General features: G+C 40.8%; 1 protein-coding gene across 6 annotated transcripts; it reads right to left on the bottom strand.

Annotated features, from left to right (window-relative positions):
- Positions 1-5,674: 5,674 nt before the first annotated feature.
- MED20 (mediator complex subunit 20) lies at positions 5,675-16,912 on the bottom strand. Of its 6 annotated transcripts, none has more exons than XM_070745388.1 (5): positions 16,732-16,891; positions 14,663-14,817; positions 13,585-13,662; positions 10,625-10,878; positions 5,675-7,295 (listed from the first exon to the last, which is right to left on the bottom strand). In XM_070745388.1, exons 1-5 carry the CDS (start codon positions 16,743-16,745, stop codon positions 7,080-7,082), a joined length of 717 nt encoding a protein of 238 aa, XP_070601489.1. In that variant the 5' UTR covers positions 16,746-16,891; the 3' UTR covers positions 5,675-7,079. The 6 variants fall into 6 exon arrangements, with proteins under 6 accessions (XP_070601489.1, XP_070601490.1, XP_070601488.1 ...); XM_070745389.1 differs by lacking the exon at positions 16,732-16,891 and adding an exon at positions 16,630-16,695; XM_070745387.1 differs by lacking the exon at positions 16,732-16,891 and adding an exon at positions 16,386-16,558.
- Between the last annotated feature and the right edge of the window lie 1,332 nt (positions 16,913-18,244).

Below are 18,244 nucleotides of genomic sequence, written 5' to 3' on the forward strand. Positions count from 1 at the left end.
CCAAGTCCCTATTTCACATTGTTTTTATTATAGCTTTTTCATTAAGACAAGAGGCTAAAATAAGAGGCAGAGTATTTGTTGCAATGTATAGACTAGTCACTATACTTTTCAAGAAAGACAGTGAAAAAACAGCGAAAGAGACTTTTATTCTATTCATAGAAAAATTCTATTGGACTTAAGCCTGTTATCTATTTGCTACTGCTTCAAAGAACACAAAGTAGAAATGCTGTAGAATTTCATGGCATAAATACCAGAAATCTGTAGAGAAGAACTTGCAGGCTGATGGAAGCAAAATATTAACCTGTCAGAGCGTAATGAATATGAGTATCAGACTAGAATACGAGCATAAGTGTTTTATTGCAGCTATATCAAACTAACCTAGCAAAGCTTCTCTTTGGATTATTTGAAAATATCTTGAAGCAAAGTTTAAAGATCATGATTTTGATTGAAACCTCCCCCGCCCCCCCAAATTACAGAATTTGTTCACTCCTTGGCTTCCTGAATAAGAAATATATTTGTGGAATTATTCAACATGTTGCTTGAGTGCCTGGCTGTAAGTTAGTATATTAAGGCTTCTGCAGGAAAACGGGACAAACTGAAAGTTTAACCCAGGGTTAGATTTTTGTTTCTCATAAAATGGATAATATGGTTATGAAATAATTCCAATATTTTGTTTTTTTTTAAAGGGTTAAGACGTGAAAGAATTAGATTATATTGGCAATACTGAATCACATCAAGAATTGAATTAATATATTTTTCTATCCATATTAAAAGCTTCAGAATTTGAAAAAGCTGAAGTGATAATGTGGGGATTCTGGATAGCTTCAAGGCAGGATTAGACAGATTCATGGATGCCAAGTGTATTGGTGGTTATTGAAAGGGATGTCCAAGTGCAGCTTCTATGTTGGTTGAGGCAGGCAGGATTCCCTTGGGTGCCATTTGTTGGGGGTCAAGGGAAAGGGAGGCTTTTGCCTTCTCTTTCTGCTCAAGATCCCTATGGACAATTGATGGGCCACTGATTGACTGGACTCGATGGGCTTTGGTCTGATTCAGCATGGCTCTTCTTATGTTCTTATAACATTAAATCTTAATGTCCATAGAAAAAGTTATTCCATTGAGTGACAAGGCTCTAGATGTCTGCATTAATTTAAATGCTCAATTTCAATACCCTTTGACCCAATATATGTGGGGATTTTCAGTCATCCAGGTCATATCTGTCTCAAAAGTCCTATTTTAAAAAGCAACTGGACTGTTATTTTCCTTGAACAAAATGAGTCATTTCTCATCCAAGAAACTTCATCAGTGGTGATGGGGGGAGGGGAGGAATGATAAGTACTGACAGATGAGCCTGGGTGGTGGAAGAATGGAAGACTAAGTTCTGAAGGGATGGAAGGATTGTATTTCTTTGCGGTCATCTGGTCTCTTAGTACTCTGAGAGCTCTTGAGGCCACTTGGGGGTTTATCTTTGCTCTTGGTGTGCAATTGGTTGGCACTGCTGCAAGAGCTATTATAGACTGGAGAATAGATGGTGTCCTACTCTTTTGACTTTTCCCTTAGATGTCCAGTAGGTGGCTTTCATTATATTTTTCCCCCTTAGGCTAGCAATGTCTTTTAGTTCCTTTGTCAATTTGCCTTTTATTAAATTTAAATACATACTATATTTCTGTGGCAAAATCTCAGTCTCCAGTTTCACAGATTTCATTCCAATACTCTTACAATATTCACTTTTTATGTGATATATTGAAGGTGGTAGCTCATTAATATGGATAAACCAAGAAGTAATTTTCTTGGGAAATCATTTTACAGCCACGGTATGTACAGTATGTCTGTTCTTGTGGTTGAAAGACTGTTTCCAAACATGGTATTTAATACACCATGAATCAGCATTTTATATCTTTCTCATTAGTTCTAATAAAATTGTTCCCTAATTTTTGTCTATTTGCAAAGTACAATAGGTACTTAACTTTCACTAATTAAATAAACTTGTCTGAGTTCTTGAAATAATAGAATATTAGCCTAATGCACAAGTGAACATGACTTCCTTAGGTAAGTTATTAAGATTTCCGGTGCAGATTTTTTTTCCTCTGGCAATACAAGGTTTGGCTTTGCTCCCATTTCTTTCTTTTCCAGTCATCTAGTCCTCACTTTAGAGTTTATCTCTTCCTCTTCTACCCAGGGCAATAGTCTTTCACATGGAGATTGCTTCTCCAGAAGCACTTCCTGCCTGCCAATTTAAATCACACTGCTTTTGATTTTCCTTATTTTCTCAGATTGCTTTGTAAAATTACCTTCTTACAAACAAAATCAATGTTTAGTTTACTTCTGTCCAAAAATGTGAAGATTAAACCCCTGATGCTTTGAAGGCAAATTGCAAAATGTACTTCTTTTAGTTGCTTCAGATATTTTATTTTGGCTTTCTAAGTGCCTTATACTTTCCAGAAATTAATCCATATGAGTTGATAATTCTTTGCAACTGAAAGCTTATATAGCTGATAAATCCTGCTGCTTTGCTGAAATAATCTTGCAGTTTACCCCCTCCAAAAGAGTATTGTTCCCTTAATGATTATGGAGTCAATGGACACATGGTCCTGTATTGTATCTTTTATTTTACTTTGCATAATCTGACAATCCTAACACCTTTTCTTCGATATTCAAATAAAATTTCATATTACTGTAAACTGATTATTCTCTGGTATAGTCCCTGCTCTTGAAAACATCCTTCCCTCAGATTAGAATGGCTCAGACTCTATTGTCTTTTAATAAAGCCTTAAAAACTTTCCAATGTCCCCAGGTCTGGGGCCCCAAATGTGTAAAGGCATCTTCAATAGATTCAGTTCCCCTTGTTGGACACATCCATTCACATTGCTTAATTGGTCTATTTGTAAACTAATGAGCACTTTTTAAAAAAGAAGACAAACCTTTTTCTTCCTAATCTTGAAAGCTGTCTCTCATCTTGGTCAACCCCTCCCCCCCTGCTGGTTAACAGAAAAAATAAAATCATCAAAATAACTTTAGTAAGAAAGCCCCTTGGGCGAAACATAACAAAGCTAGGCTTAATCCAGGAAATAACAGTGATAGAAAAAGATGAGGGTCTTGTTTATAACTAATAACATGCAATGTTCCCTCTAATTTTTTTCGGTGTGGGCGGAAAAGTATAGTGTCTGAGGGACAGTCCCTTTGGGACTGAGCGGCATAGAAAAATAAATAAATAAATAAAAAATTCCCTTCTTTTTTTATTAACAGAAATTAATAATAAAACAAAACCAAAATCTATTACTATTATTATCTTCTCTTTTTCCATCCCTGTCTCCTCCCCCCTTGTGTGTGTGTGTGTGTGTGTGTGTGTGTGTGTGAACTCTTGAACCATTTCCAATTAGAGGTGAGCTATTGGAAATGGTTCAAGAGTACACACACACACACACACAAACGGCTGGGGGTTTTTTTCTCTGTTATTATTTGGGTGCTTTTACCATATGCTTTAAATAAGTCATTTCTCTCTTTTTCTCTCTCCCCCTCTTGCTCTCTCACTTTCTCTCTCTCTCTATTGCTTTCTTTCTCTCTCACTCTTTCTTTCTATCTCTCTTGCTTTCTTTCTCTTCTCTCTCTTGCTATCTCTCTCTCCCCCCCCTTTCTCTCTCTCTCTTAGCAGCGGCATTGGGCAGTAGCCATGGGGCGGCGGCAGGGTAATCAGTTGTGAGGCGGAGCTCCGGAACGGAGGCACCGACGGCAAGGGTGCTGCGAGAGCGCTTTCTCCGAGCGCTTCGGGAACGCCTGCCCTGCCTCTACTGCAGCCCCCTTGCTGGAAGTCTGTGATGAAAGCACTCCCAGCGAAGGGGCTGCGAGAGGGGCGGGGCGGGCATTCCCGAAGCCCGCGGAGAAAGCCCTCTCTCGCAGCCCCTTGGCTGGCAGCGCTTTCGTCCCGCAGCCGCCACTGCCGCAAGAGAAGTTGCGCCCCAAGGCAGGAGGCGGAGGAGGAGGAGAGGGGGCGGATCGGGCGGGCGAGGGACAGGGCGAGAAGCCAGGGGCGCGTTTGGCCGGAGGCACCGTGGGGAGGCAGGGGTGGCCGCAGCTCCCTTTCCTCCTACTGCCGCACCTCCCCGCCCCCCCCTGCGGGCTGGCAGGGGGATAAGGAGCGCGTGCCCATGGAAAAGGGCACGCAGGGGGTATTTTGGGGTGCGCGCACGCGTGCAACTTACAGCGAACGGTGATAACATGTACTGTGCTCTTGCACAGTGCATAATAGAAGACAAATCAGGCGAGAAGCTAACCTGCACAGGTCAGGGTCACACAAAAAAACTGAACTGAAAAGCAAAGGAAATGACAGTCTTAAGAATACTATTACAATCAATAGAGTGTTACACATGGATAAAAAATGTAAAGTTTTAATACGAAATGAAATAAAAGTAAGTATACTTTTGCTATCTATCTCTACATGGGGTATATGGGTGTTCATGAAGGGGTAGCATCCCTGGTGTAGGGGCATGTGTCCTTTTATGGCAGATCTTTTAGGGCAGCTTGTTCAACTTTGGTCCCCATCTGTCACTCAGCTCTCAACTGTGACTCCTAGTAGCTGTAGCTTGCATAGTGGCCACATCCTGGGCAACAGCTTCGACAGGCTGGCCAAACCAGGCTGAGAGTAGCTGATGGATTGTTGACCTTTGGTGAGATAGAAATTTGTCTATCCTGAGCATGTGAAGACAGATTCCAGCAAATCGAGTGAAACCTACTACAATAGGTCAACAGTCATGAAGGCGGTCTCCGCAAGCGATGTGGTTGGTACACTAAGAGCACGGCAAAATGCAGAGGACCCCCTAGTCAACCACTAGGAGAAGGGAAACTCTGACTACAAACCTCCACTGCCTTGTGGGTATATCCATCATTGGAAAAGTCTTCAGGAGTAAACCTTGAGGCAAAATCCAGAGCCGGAGTCCCAGAACCAGTTCGTGACTGTGTACAGCCACATTCTGATAACTCCTACGACATAGCTGGAACCAATTGTATTGGCCTTTGCCATTCCATTGGATTATTTCAGAGATTTGGAGATGGGGGGTTCTACTGCTTGGGTAACAATCTATCCTCCATACTAACCTACCCAGGGTTTGTGCTCTGAGAAGTCCATAGCATGATACCATGGTCTTTCAACATTGAAGAATGACAATGTAATATCTCCACACCTATTACCCTTAGTAGTCAGCTTCATAAATACAGAAAATATTGCATGCAAAAGCTGAATTCCAACAATAGAGCCTAGTTCCTATAAATTTTAGAATCAGGTTTCCAGACTGACTGGATAGCAATAATCTAGAGTGGAAGTTGGAAGTTACCAGGAGTAAAATATGAATATTGTGACTTTATTTACAAAAATAGTCCGGCTGTAAAGGCAACAAGCAAGCTCTATGCACATGTACTGGTAAACCCCATTCTTCAATCTTTGTGACTTTTAATGTTTTACTTCAATGTATATACATTTAGAACAAATATTTAACTCCTTTAAATGCACAATATCAACAATTCTAAGGGCTGAGTCTTCAAGTCCTCATTGCCTGCAGTTCTTCAGCAATCATGAAAGTCCCAACATAGTAAAATTACCTATGATTCATGGATAAACAATCAATTTTTCAAATCTTTCTGGGCTCGTATCCAATGACTTAAGATTGAAAATACTAAGAAACAATTTTTATGTACTTCAATATTTTAATATATTAAAATGACAGTTGCTTACCCAATAAAAACATGTCAGTAATAATTTGGGCAATATTTGTTTGGAACCAATCAATAATATTGACCATAATGTTTAATTCTGTATAATATTTTCTAATGGGAAAAAAAGACCAAATATTAACAACTGCAGCACAAAACCAAAACTTCAAATAAATGTTTACTCTCTTTTTCAGCTGGACAATGCTTATTAAGTATAGATAAAGGTTATTACATTCCAAAATCAGTTACAAAATAATAGTCACTACTGTAACCATATAGACACTGACAATAAAACTATATCCATATAAAATCCTAATGAAATTTATATGTTTATGACTTTAGCATTGAAAAGCTGAATCTTTCTTTTCAAATACTGCATATTTATCCGCTCTAGTTCTCTAAGTTAAACAGCTACCCACATACAAGGAATTAAAAAAAATCAAGTTGCATTTTAAATTCATATGGATAGGAATAAGAATCAATTACTGTAATAAACTTTTTTCACAGCCAAGTTGTTAGATCTTAGATCTATATGGAATTCATCTGATACTGAGAATTCCGAATTGAAGATAATCTCTAAGGTATATTTAAATCTCTAAAATATATTCTGAAACTTGGCTCAACCGTGTGCTTAGCCATTCTACAAATATTAGTGTACCTGATTTAAAACATTTAAAAAAAATTGTACTATCTCATAGAGTTAAGAAAACAAAAATATGCTTAAGTTATACTTAAATAACTTTTAAGCATACTACTGTACTACCTAAATTTATATTAGGGTTCAGTGATTATTAAGGAAAGAAATTCATTACTAGGTCTCATTAAAACTTGTTTTTCTTGCATCAAACAACATACAATTAAAAAAACAGCAGAGTATATGGAAGGTTACTGTACAGAGACAGTTGTGGTACAAAGGCAGTTAAGTAATTATCAAGACTTGACTAATTAGAAAATAGATTTTAACAGCTTTTTAATTGGAAAGTTTAATATATTTATGTGAGAACTAAAAAAGTTTTGCAGGAGCGAAATACAATCTAAACGATCATTAATCCCTACCAGACATAAGAATACAATGACAATGAATCAACATCTTTAAAATCAATCGATACAGATTTTGTTTTCATTAATATAAAATGTAACATGTATAGAAGTACAGATATTGGTTTCCAGGACCAGATTCCCTGAATCTAAAACAAGGGCACAATACATGGCAAACATTTTTAAGAGGCTGATATGAGACAGCATTCATCTTCAACAAGAAGATATTTGCAACAGAGACATATTGTTTTGATGGATAACAACTGCCACCTGGAATACTGGATTGAATTTGATATTCAACAAAGTGGTTGCTTACTTGAAGAACATTTTCTGACACTTCTTCATCTGATACCTGCAACTGGCACCTGCTGCTGCTTGCGAATTTTGTTGAAAAGTTCCATGTATTGAACTATTGTATCAGCTGGATTGTAGATGCTGTCATGCTTATTACTGAACACAGAAGGGATACCAGGGACATGATTTCCCATAAAGCTCTGCATGAATTCCATTACAAGGTTCCAACAGTCAGTGGCTACCACACATGGACAATAGTCCACCTGACAACAATAACAACAAAAAAAGAATAAATCATAATTAGCTCCATAGCAAAACAATTAGAAAACTTGAAGGAAAAAGGAATTTTCACACAAATGTTCCCAAGTCTAGTTGGGTGATGAGAGGTTCTGACTATAGAGTAAACCACTTTTTTTATAACATCAAGAGGATCTTGGGAAAAGAGCAAGAAGCAATTAAGATCTTAAAGAACACAGAAAACTATTATAGCAGTACAACATTGCAGGGCCTGAAGGACCAGATTAGGGATAGGTTGTTCTGGAGAAAATCTATCTATGTAGTTGCTAAGTCAATATTGTCAATCAGTATAATAATGTATTGATGAATAGCTGTGAATGATTCACAGAAATGAAAAGATGTGTTACATTCTCTTGTTTCATATCTCTCATATATCTCTCATATATCTAGGGATAAATATATAAGCAGGGGTGGGCTGCTGCCCAGATGGGGAGGAATGCAGTGGGGTAGCGAAAATGGAGTTCCACCGCACACACCCAATTTACACTGAAAGATGTTGAAAGAAAATGCAGGGCGTCCTGCATAAGCCACGCCCACAGTGTGGTAGTAAAATTTTTGGTAGTCCTTTAACTGTGTATAAGGAATGCTTATGATAACATTAGAGATATATTGATTGGGATCTTGAATATGCATGCTCTTTCGGTTATGAACAATGCCACGTTGTTAACAACACAATAGTTTGTAGTAAGTATAGGTATTGTTAGAATGCTTAATAAAAAAGTAAGAAAAAATAAGATACAGTGATCCCCCGCTCGTTGCGAGGGTTCCGTTCCAGGACCCCCCGCAACGAGCGGGTTTTCGCGAAGTAGCGCTGCGGAAGTAAAAACACCATCTGCGCATGTGCAGATGGTGTTTTTACTCCCGCAGCGCTAGCGAGGAGCCGAAGATTGGGAGCGGCGCGGCTGTTTTAAAATGTCGCCGCCGGCATGGGGGGCTTCCTAGCAGCCCCCCAAACCCGGGTTGGGGGTCCGGGGGGTGCTGGCAAGCACCCCATGCCGGCGGCAACATTTTAAAACAGCCGCGCCGCGCTGGCTGTCGCCGCTTTCGAGCTGAGTCCCAGAGCGAATTCGCTCCGGGACTCAGCTCAAAAGCGCCGACAGCCAGCGCCGGCGAACGGCTTCTCCGCGCTGGCTGTCGCCGCTTTCGAGCTGAGTCCCGGAGCGAATTCGCTCCGAGACTCAGCGTTGGCTGCAGCGGCGAGCGAAGCCAAGCCGGCAGCAATGTCGCCGCCGCTGCAGCCAACGCACGCTACGATCTTCCGGGCCAGCCAGGCTCAGCGGATCAAGCCCGGCTCCTCTCGGCCCAGCATCCCGGGCCAAGCGGCTGCCTTCCGTCACTGAGCCTGGCTGGCCCGGAAGATCGTAGCGCGCGTTGGCTGCAGCGGCGGCGACATTGCTGCCGGCTTGGCTTCGCTCGCCGCTGCAGCCAACGCGCGCTACGATCTTCCGGGCCAGCCAGGCTCAGTCACGGAAGGCAGCCGCTTGGCCCGGGATGCTGGGCCGAAAGGAGCCGGGCTTGAAGATCGCAGCGCGTGTTGGCTGCGGTGGCGAGGGCTTGCGATGGAGGGTGGAGGAAGCGGCCATGGGAGGGCGAGCTGCCTCAGGGAGGAGGATCGGGCGGGACCAGGTGGGGGCTGGAATTTCTCCGCTGGGAAGAAGCGGCCAGGGCGAAGGGCGGGCGAGCGGCGAAGGGCGGGCGAGCGGGTGCTGGGAAGGGCTTCTCGCCCTCCCGCCAGCAAGAGGGGGAGCGAACGGCGTGGGCAGGCGAAGGGCGGGCGAGCGGCAGCGAGGAGTTTGCGTGGGCGGTGGGGAAACTCCTTGCTGATGCCAGCAAGAGGGGGAAGACCCAGGGAAGCCGCCCAGCAGCTGATCTCCCGGTTGCCATCTACGCATGCGTGCCCATAGAAAAAAAAAGGGCACGCATGCGTAGATGGTATTTTGACTTCCGGGTTGAAAAATCGTGAATTACCCTGTTCGCAATGGTCGGGGACGCAATAACCGGGGGATCACTGTATATTGATAAATACTAGGATAGTATAGGTCTGTGAGAAGGAATGACAGTTTGTGAAAGGACATGTTTTTAATTATAATTTTGTTAATTATAACTTTGTATAACATTTTAAAAAGTTGTTATGAATCAATTTAGAAGATGCATATTTGCAATAATTTGAATCTTATCTGCAAGAAAGTCCTACATTTGCTTTGTCACAGAACATCAATATGGTACATGCCCAAATTTAAACATAACTACTCCAAATGTAGCTTTTACTGAGCTTTTTCCAGCCCTAACGAGATGCTAACTGGATCTTCCATGCTTTCCTAGCTAAGCAGTCTTTCCTTTGCCTGCTTCTTTCATTGCTGCTCCCTCCCTCCATGCTTTGCAAGCAAGTGATCTTCTGCCTTTTTTTCAGCTCTAACAAGTTGCTAATGAGTGAAAGGATCTTCCCTTTGCCTGCTTTTTTCTCTGAAGAAAGAGGGAAGTGAAATGTTTCAGAAACTGTTTTTTATCCCCAACCAAGGGATAAAAAGCAAGCACTTGCACTCAAAACTAATGTGCTGAAGCTGACCAGACTAAGGACTAGGCAGATGAATATGTGGGTAGACAGATAATTTTTCCCTATTTTCCTTCCCAAAAACTAAAGTGGGTCTTAATACTCCAATGCATCTTACACTAGTTTTATCCCAAGCTTATTCATGCTGTTCTAGTCAAGATAGGTTTCCTATTCTAAAGTTGTAGCCAACATACTATGGCAGAGGTGAGCAATTAATTTTGCCATGGGGCTGCATGAGAAATTGGGATGGTTTTAGAGGGCCGGACTAATATAATTAACTCAGTTCTACCCAATACGGAAAAGACCCAGACCCTGGCCTGACCTAAACACCCAGACCCACTCTACAGACCCCTAATTGTTTGCTTTACGGCAACACAGTGCACCACAGTCACTGCGCTGGAGTGTTTGTGTGGTTTCTGTGCTTGGCTGCTCTCGGTAGGAGGTCAGGGTCCGGGACTCCTCCTGATTCATCAGGAAAGCAGGAACCGAAGGAGTCCCAGCAGACGCGGTGAGCTCTTTCATCCTCGCACTGGAGCAGACCCCGACCTCCGCGGACTGATCACAGACAGCGGGCAGGCCGGATGTGGCCTGCGGGCCGCCCCTTGCCCAGGTCTGTACTATGGTCAACTTTCACTAACTATGCTATATATGCAGAATGATGAAGCATTCAGGATATGATCTCAAATAAAAAGCTTTTGGTCTAAATATTAATCACGCTATTTCTTTAGTTCAGCCAATGCTTACCTCAACAGATATTCCACGGGCGCTGGGCCCCATGGTGACTGTGCCGACTTTCACCAAAAAATCACAGTACTGGTACCGAGTGCCTCGACTCTCTATTTTGTTCCCTTTGGCATTTTGAAAGAAGCCTTTCAATTTCACCATAAGTATGTCAAAGTTGGTATCTGCTATGAGGCATGGGCCATTTTCAAAGAGAGCAAAACAGCTGAGGGGATATTCTGAATTGTGCATCACATACATCAGCTTGGCAGCCTGTCCTGAAACAATAGCAAAACAATGGAAAACTGTTTGTTTTATTCCTCAGAAACAGGAAAAATTGTAACATCTGTTACATCTTTGTCCCTTTTTCAAACCACTTGATTTTACTACAGAATCTTTATCTGATTATTTCTGCGTAAAAGATTTGATGGTCGCTGGTGATTTATGTAAGTGAAATACAGTGGTACCTCATGATACGAACTTAATTGGTTCCAGGAGGAGGTTTGTAAGGTGAAAAGTTCGTAAGATGAAACAATGTTTCCCATAGGAATCAATGTAAAAGCAAATAATGCGTGCAAATCCTTCAGGAAAATCCCAAACTTTAGAAGGGAGGCGAACAGAGGGCAGGGAGGAGCAGCTAAAGGGGGCAGGTGGAAGAAGCAAGGCTAGGCTAAAGGGTGAGTGGGAAGGAAGAAAGGCAAGGGGGGCACCCCTCCCTTTTCTTTCTTCAAAAGACACCCTTTCAGTGCCTTTGCAAACACGCTGTTCTCCTAGTTATTTAAATGGAGTCTTTTCCCACTTGAAGTCGCCCCTCCCTTTTCTTTCTTAAAAAGACACTCTTTCAGTGCTTGCAAACACGCTCTTCTCCTAGTTATTTAAGTGGAGTCTTTTCCCCCTCGAAGCCGCCCCTCCCTTTTCTTTCTTCAAAAAAGGGGTGGGGGAAAGAAACCCCTTCATCCCAGCAGCAGCGGCTTGGGTTCCTAAGGTGAAAATAGTTCAGAAGAAGAGGCAAAAAAATCTTAAACACCGGGTTCGTATCTTGAAAAGTTCGTTAGAAGAGGCGTTCGTAAGATGAGGTACCACTGTATACCGTATTTTTCAGAGTATAAGACGCACCTTGGTTTTGGGGGAGGAAAACAAGGAAAAAAATTCTGCCTCTGCCTCCCAGCAATTTGCCTCCAGGAAACAGCAAACAGTACAGATGATATACACTGTTTGCTGTGTATTTCTGTGCATGGACACCTGAACCATAGAAACAGCAAAGAATTGGAGAAATGTACATTATGGCAGTATATTAATGCCAGAAAGCTTTCTTAAAACATTAACTTCTCCAATTATTTAAATAGATCTACTCCAAACATGACTAAGTCAGAGTTTAACTCAGCTGCCTACTAGAAGAGGACATAGTTACATTTCAGGTTATACTTGTACAGATGCTGTTAAAATTGATGTTGCTTTCTGGAAGTACAGTATACATCATTCTCTGCTATTTAGAAAAAGACAAAAGCACTGGACCTCTTCAGATCAAGCATTTATTTTAAAAAGCTTCATTCTGTTGTCTAGAACGATGATAAATCAGTCTTTAAAAATAAGTCTAATAATTTGAACATTCTACAGACATTTATAGTTATTGACTTATCTTTTTGCATCCAAGTTCAGCAACTGGTTAGCACAAGAAAATAAATTTCTGCCTCTCCTTTCCAGCAATTTGCCTCCTTATAGCTTTAGTTTCACTTTCAGTACCAGCTTGCCTGCAGCCTCAAATCAGCTGAGGGTTGGGAAACTGATAATCAGTTGCTTGGTTTGACTGGCTCTGTTCTGTTTGCTCCAAGAAGGTAAATTGCTGGGAAGCAGAGGCCAAAGGGTGTGGGTGACTACATTTGGTGTATAAGATGCACCTAAGTTTTTATCCTCTTGTGCGTATTATATGGGTAATTATATCATTCAGTTATTTGAAACACTATTCTAATCTAGAGAAATATTTAGCTTATTTAACGTAGAATCTCCAAGTAGCAATTCTGTTACTTTACTCAATTCAGAAAATTATTGCTTATGTTTAGTACTATTTTATATGGAACTGATTTTTTTCCATTGACATTCTAATGCACTGGCCCCCAACCTTTCCAACTTTGGGAAACAGGAGATGGGGGGGGGGACAAGCATGCTTGTATGCATAGTTGCATTTGTGCAAGTGGTTGACACACCCACCACTCATGCAAGTGGAACTGTACGCACTTGTATACTCACCTCCTGCTTGTGCATCCCAGTTCCAAATAGGCCATGGCCTATTACCAGGCCACGGCCCAGGAGTTGGGGATCACTATTCTACTGGACATATATTAAGGTGCCTGAAAATGGAAACTGACAGATAATTTTTGGGCAGAACCTTAATAAATATCTGCAAAGCTTAACAATACAACCCAGGAAAGGAACAAATCCAGATAAATGGATTTTAGTCTTAAATGTAAAAGACGTATCTTTCAAACAAGCATAGAGCTTGCTTTCAGTTGACTTGAAGGAAAAGGGATTTTCTCTGCTGTGAACTTTTAGGTCTAAGCAAAACTAATTTTCAGGAGAAGTAGCAGGACATTCTGCAGACAGTCACATAAATGTCTAAACAGAATATTTATACCTGACATATGAATTTCCTTATAGCTAGCATCAATAACAGGTAAAATACTATCTGCCTATCTGTTCTAATACAGATCAGGAGAAAACTCCCTAAATAAGTGTTAATACTGCAGTGTTTCAAACCTTATAAAAGGTTAATTCTCTTTTCTCTACTGAGCACATATAAGGCAACTTTTAAAACAAAATGGTACCAAAAAGGAAAGCATATTTACTTACATAAAAAACAGCATGAAAATCCATAAGCAGCCCTGAAAAGCATTAAGATAGCAGTCTACTTATAAGGGGACAATTAAATCACTGAGTTCAATCTGCTTTGTCCAAAAATCCCATTTAAAACATTCCCAAAAGCTTACTTAGATTCTTCTCCAATGCTTCTAGAGAAGAACTGGTAACTGGTTCCACTGTCACTCTTAACATTTGGAATCTTTTTCCTAATATCAAAAAGAATTTGATTTTTTTATAACTTAAAATATTTTTATTTTTTCCATTCTAATATGATCATGGCCTCCCCTAAGACATCTCTTTAGACATATGAAGAGCAGTATTACACCTCCCTCCTCAGTCACTGTTTCTCAAGGAATATTTAATCATCCATTTGAGTGGCTGGATGGGGCTACTATGGAAGTTTCACAGGCTGGAAAAAAGCCTCTGAAATTGAGGTTTCACAGGCTGGGAAAAAACCTCTGAAACTAAGGTTTCACAGAATGATAAAAAGCCTCCGAAATGGAGATTTCACAGGCTGAAAAAGCAAGGCAGAGTGCTCATAATCAACTAACCTGTTGTTAAAATTCACCTCTGGGAACAGCTGATTGAGATTATTTAGGAAGGCCATATACCCTGAAATAGCTTTTTTCGTATTTTCCTCTCCACTAAGGTGCATCTTATGCTCCAGTGCATCTTATAGTTCAAAAAATACAGTAATTATTTCTGGCAACCAGATAAGAAAGCTTAATATTTGAGCAGACAAGAATATTTTTGCACCTGGAGAAAAAATGCAGCGTTGCTGTAAGATAGCAAGATTGCAGTTAAACTATTAGCTTTTCCTATCGCCCAAGATGTTATAGTATGCCATCTCCATATAACTGAGGTTATATGCACAGAAACTTTAATGCTTCAGTAAAGTATCCAAATTAATGAAACAGCCAACAGGACAGCATAGTGTGATAAAATGTTTTATATACACAAGGTACTAGATTTCCAATATGCATCTTTACAATCTCATTAGTTCATAATTAGTATATGAAGTTAAGATTAATGACTGTATTTATGTCCAAAAGTTATTTTTGCATGATAAAAGTTACTTTATAGAAAAAGTTGGCTATAAAGTTACTTTGCTGTGATGCATCTACATGTTGCCATGTTCCAATTAAAGAATAGAAATGTACTGGAAGGATCTGAATATATCAATTTTTGAAGACAAAAAACCCTCACCTTGACTACCCATTGTGGAGGCTGCAGTGTGGTAGGTTTCACAATCCACACAAAATGTTCCTTGTTTTTCTGCACCAAGTAGTTCTAGTTTTCTTGTTAAGATTTCAACCGTTTGTTGAACACTTTTTCCTTCTGCTACTGGCATCTGAGATACACTAGCAAAAGAAATATGACTTTTTAATTAGGAATAACAAATACCTCCAAAAAAACTATTTTTAATGCTATGGGAGACAATACACATGTTTAAGAAATGTAGCATCCTTACTCTGCATCAAATAAGAAGACTACCTCTATATCACAATAGCACTTTCACTAAGCATTGTCTGGTATTAAATAAGGTATAGGCATTTTTTTTTACCATATGTCCAGTAACAGACAAATCACTATTGATTTGTGTTCAAAATCACTATTACGCTTTGTGTGTCCTTGTTATCTCCTTTCCTGTGAGACTGGATTGAGGAACAGGGAAAAAATATAGTTTACCTAGAGAGACTTTACCGAACAACTTCATTTAAACCACTCAGCCCCTTAGATTAATTTCCCACCCCATGTCCTTTGGATCCTGAGGAATCAAAATTAAAGTACAAGGAAAGCATACTTTGACCTGTAATTCCTTCAGGTAATACATTAGGACTCAGAACATCCTTTTCTAAGAAAATTAAGATAAAAATTCTGTTTGGTCCAAACGCAACTGAAAACAATGAAACCTACAATCCCACACAGTCAATTTACTAATACATTACTACACAAAAATATTGTCGGAGCTGACATTAAACATGCTCCTTCCCAAGTGTATTATTAGTTTTTATATTTTACTTTTCAGCATCAGATTACATAAAATTTAAATAAAATATATTTTTTCTTACATCAGTTTCAGATTCAGATTTACTTAATAAAATTAAAAATTATTCAAAATAATAAAATTATTAAATTACTTCATAAAAATATATATCAAGCAAAGGTGTAGCACATAAGACTTAATTTCTCTCTGCAACCCGTGCAACTGCAAGGAATCATTCAGATATAAAACTTTGATTTTATAGGGGGATACATAAGTGCACCAGAGTGCCTACTCTCCCTTGTCCTATAGTCTCTCTTACATCTCATATATCTTCTCTTCTATCTCTTCTGTCCATTATATCTTTTCTATCACTTCTATCTCTTTTATCTCTTATATTTTCTGCTATTCTCTCTAATTATATTTTACTCCTATATTTCTCTTCTATACTCTCTTTGATACATTCTACAGTATTCGTATATATCCTCTATAACCTTCATTGTGTATTATTGTGTATTGGACAAACTGGATGGATGGATGGATGGATGGATGGATGGATGGATAGACAGACAGACAGATAGATTAAATAGATAGATTAAATAGATGGATGGATGGATGGATGGATAGATTTGATGGAATCCGATCAGATGTATGTTTATAACTCTATTTCTGGAGAAAGTAAACGCTCAAGAGGAAATATCCGGCACATTTAGGAAATCCACCACCAACACAATTAAACACCTTTTTAAATATTGGTTGAGGATGCCGACCGACCCTGGGCTAGCTAACCGTTACTGCAAATAAAAGGAGGAGCAGCAGCAGCTGTCAAAACATCACAGGTTCTTGGAAATATCCTTCCCCCGTGTTATCCGCGTATTTTTTTCCGGTATCGCGATCAGTGACAGCCTGGCGCCCTCCGGGGCGTGTTTGACCAAGGATCCCCACCTTTTATAACCGAGCAGACTGAAGGCAATGCGAGGATAGGTAATCCCGAGCATCTTGCCAGGTGGGCTGCGTTATAAATATTCCTCTTGACAGCAAGAGGAATGAAAGAAACCAGAAATATCACCACCACTGCCACCCGTACGAAAAGTCTCTAGCGTTCTGCAGCTACTGGCAGCTTGTTCCATGGCCTCTCTCGCTACTTGCGGTTGGCAAGTGTTTAAGATACAAGCGTATTATTACATACAGTCCCAGATCCTCTTCCGTTAGGCAACCCGCACTTTTAAGCGTTTCAAACCAAAGCGTTTCGCTAGATTAGGAGCCTCGTAACATCCACAAAGTATCCTACCAGGTGACGCCCATGCTTGCTACGGCCTCCGTGTGCGATGAGGTCGGGGGGATTTTTTTGCAGCAAGGGCGCCCGCAACTCCGGGTTGCTTTCCACACGGATGGTTAAACACGCAGCGATCTCCCAGCCAGACCCGCCTTCCTTGCCCCTCGCTTCCAACAGAAGAAAGCAAAGCGGAAGTGACGTAGCCGAAAGACTACTGAGGCTCTGGTGGCGTTTGGGAGCCGCGTTTCCTACTGAATGTAACCCCTCCTTATTCCCTTTGTGATATTTAGAGACAGGGGTCTTCCACTTTGGCAACTTTAAGCCTGGCGGACTTCAACTCCCAGAATTCCCCAGCCAGTTTTGCTTTGCTTTTCTCTTTGTGATGTTCAGAACAGGAGTCTTCCACCTTGGCCACTTTAATCCTGGTGGACTTCAACTCCCAGAATTTCCCAGCTTTGCTTTGCTGGCTGGGGAATTCTGGGAGTTGAAGTCTGCCAGGCTTAAAGTGGGCAAGGTTGAAGACCCCTGGGTTAAGAGAGAATTACTCCCACTTGACTCTGCAAGAAATAGATAAGAGTGCAGGTAAATAAAGGAGTTTGTTTGCGGTAGTAGTACATTAACAAAAGTGCTTTTTACATGTGCCTCATTGAACCAGCTGTTTGTGGTATGCAGGTATCATTTTTAATGGGGGCACGAATGCAAATTTTAAAGTAGTGGAAGGAGGTTTGTTCTCCCATGCATTGCTGAATTCTCGTTCTCAGCATTGCAGTTTGATCATTTTAAGTTGACCTGTTATTGGAAGACTGGTAGATTCCCACTTCGGTTTTAAGGACAGATTAAATTTACTTTCCTTTAGATATCACGAGCTTGGGGTCCCCACCCCCCTTGCAGACATTTCATTACCCAACTAGGTAACATCATCAGTGTTAGAAGAGTGTGGGGTTTTAGCTATATCTAGAATGGGTAGGCAAAGTTGGCTCGTCTATGACATGTGGACTTCAACTCTCAGAATTCCTGAGCTAGCATGATTGGCTCAGGAATTCTGGGAGTTGAAGTCCACAAGTCACAGAGCCAACTTTGCTTACCCCTGATCTTGGGCAATTGTTACCATGCTACTATAAGGATTGCACAAATGACAATCTGGATGATTTGGATTTTGGATTTGGATTTACAGTAATTGGATTTGTATGCCACCCCTCTCCGAGGACTCAGGGCGGCTCACAGCATGTACAGAAAAAAACAGGAAACAATAATAACAATCCAATTATACCTTAAAAAAACAATCTTAAAATTCTAATTAAAAACTATCAATATCATTCATTCAGCAGTCAAACTAAGCATTCATCGGTTGGGGGAAAGGTCTAAGGAACCCCAGGCCTGGCGGCAAGGATGAGTTTTTAAACTTTTTCGGAAGGCAAGGAGGGTGGGCGCAGTGCAAATCTCTGGGGGGAGCTGATTCCAGACGGCCGGGGCCCCCACAGAGAAGGCTCTTCCCCTAGGTCCCACCAGCTGACATTGTTTGGTCGAT

This window comes from Erythrolamprus reginae, chromosome 3 (assembly GCF_031021105.1).
Source record: "Erythrolamprus reginae isolate rEryReg1 chromosome 3, rEryReg1.hap1, whole genome shotgun sequence".
Lineage (NCBI taxonomy): Eukaryota > Metazoa > Chordata > Lepidosauria > Squamata > Dipsadidae > Erythrolamprus > Erythrolamprus reginae.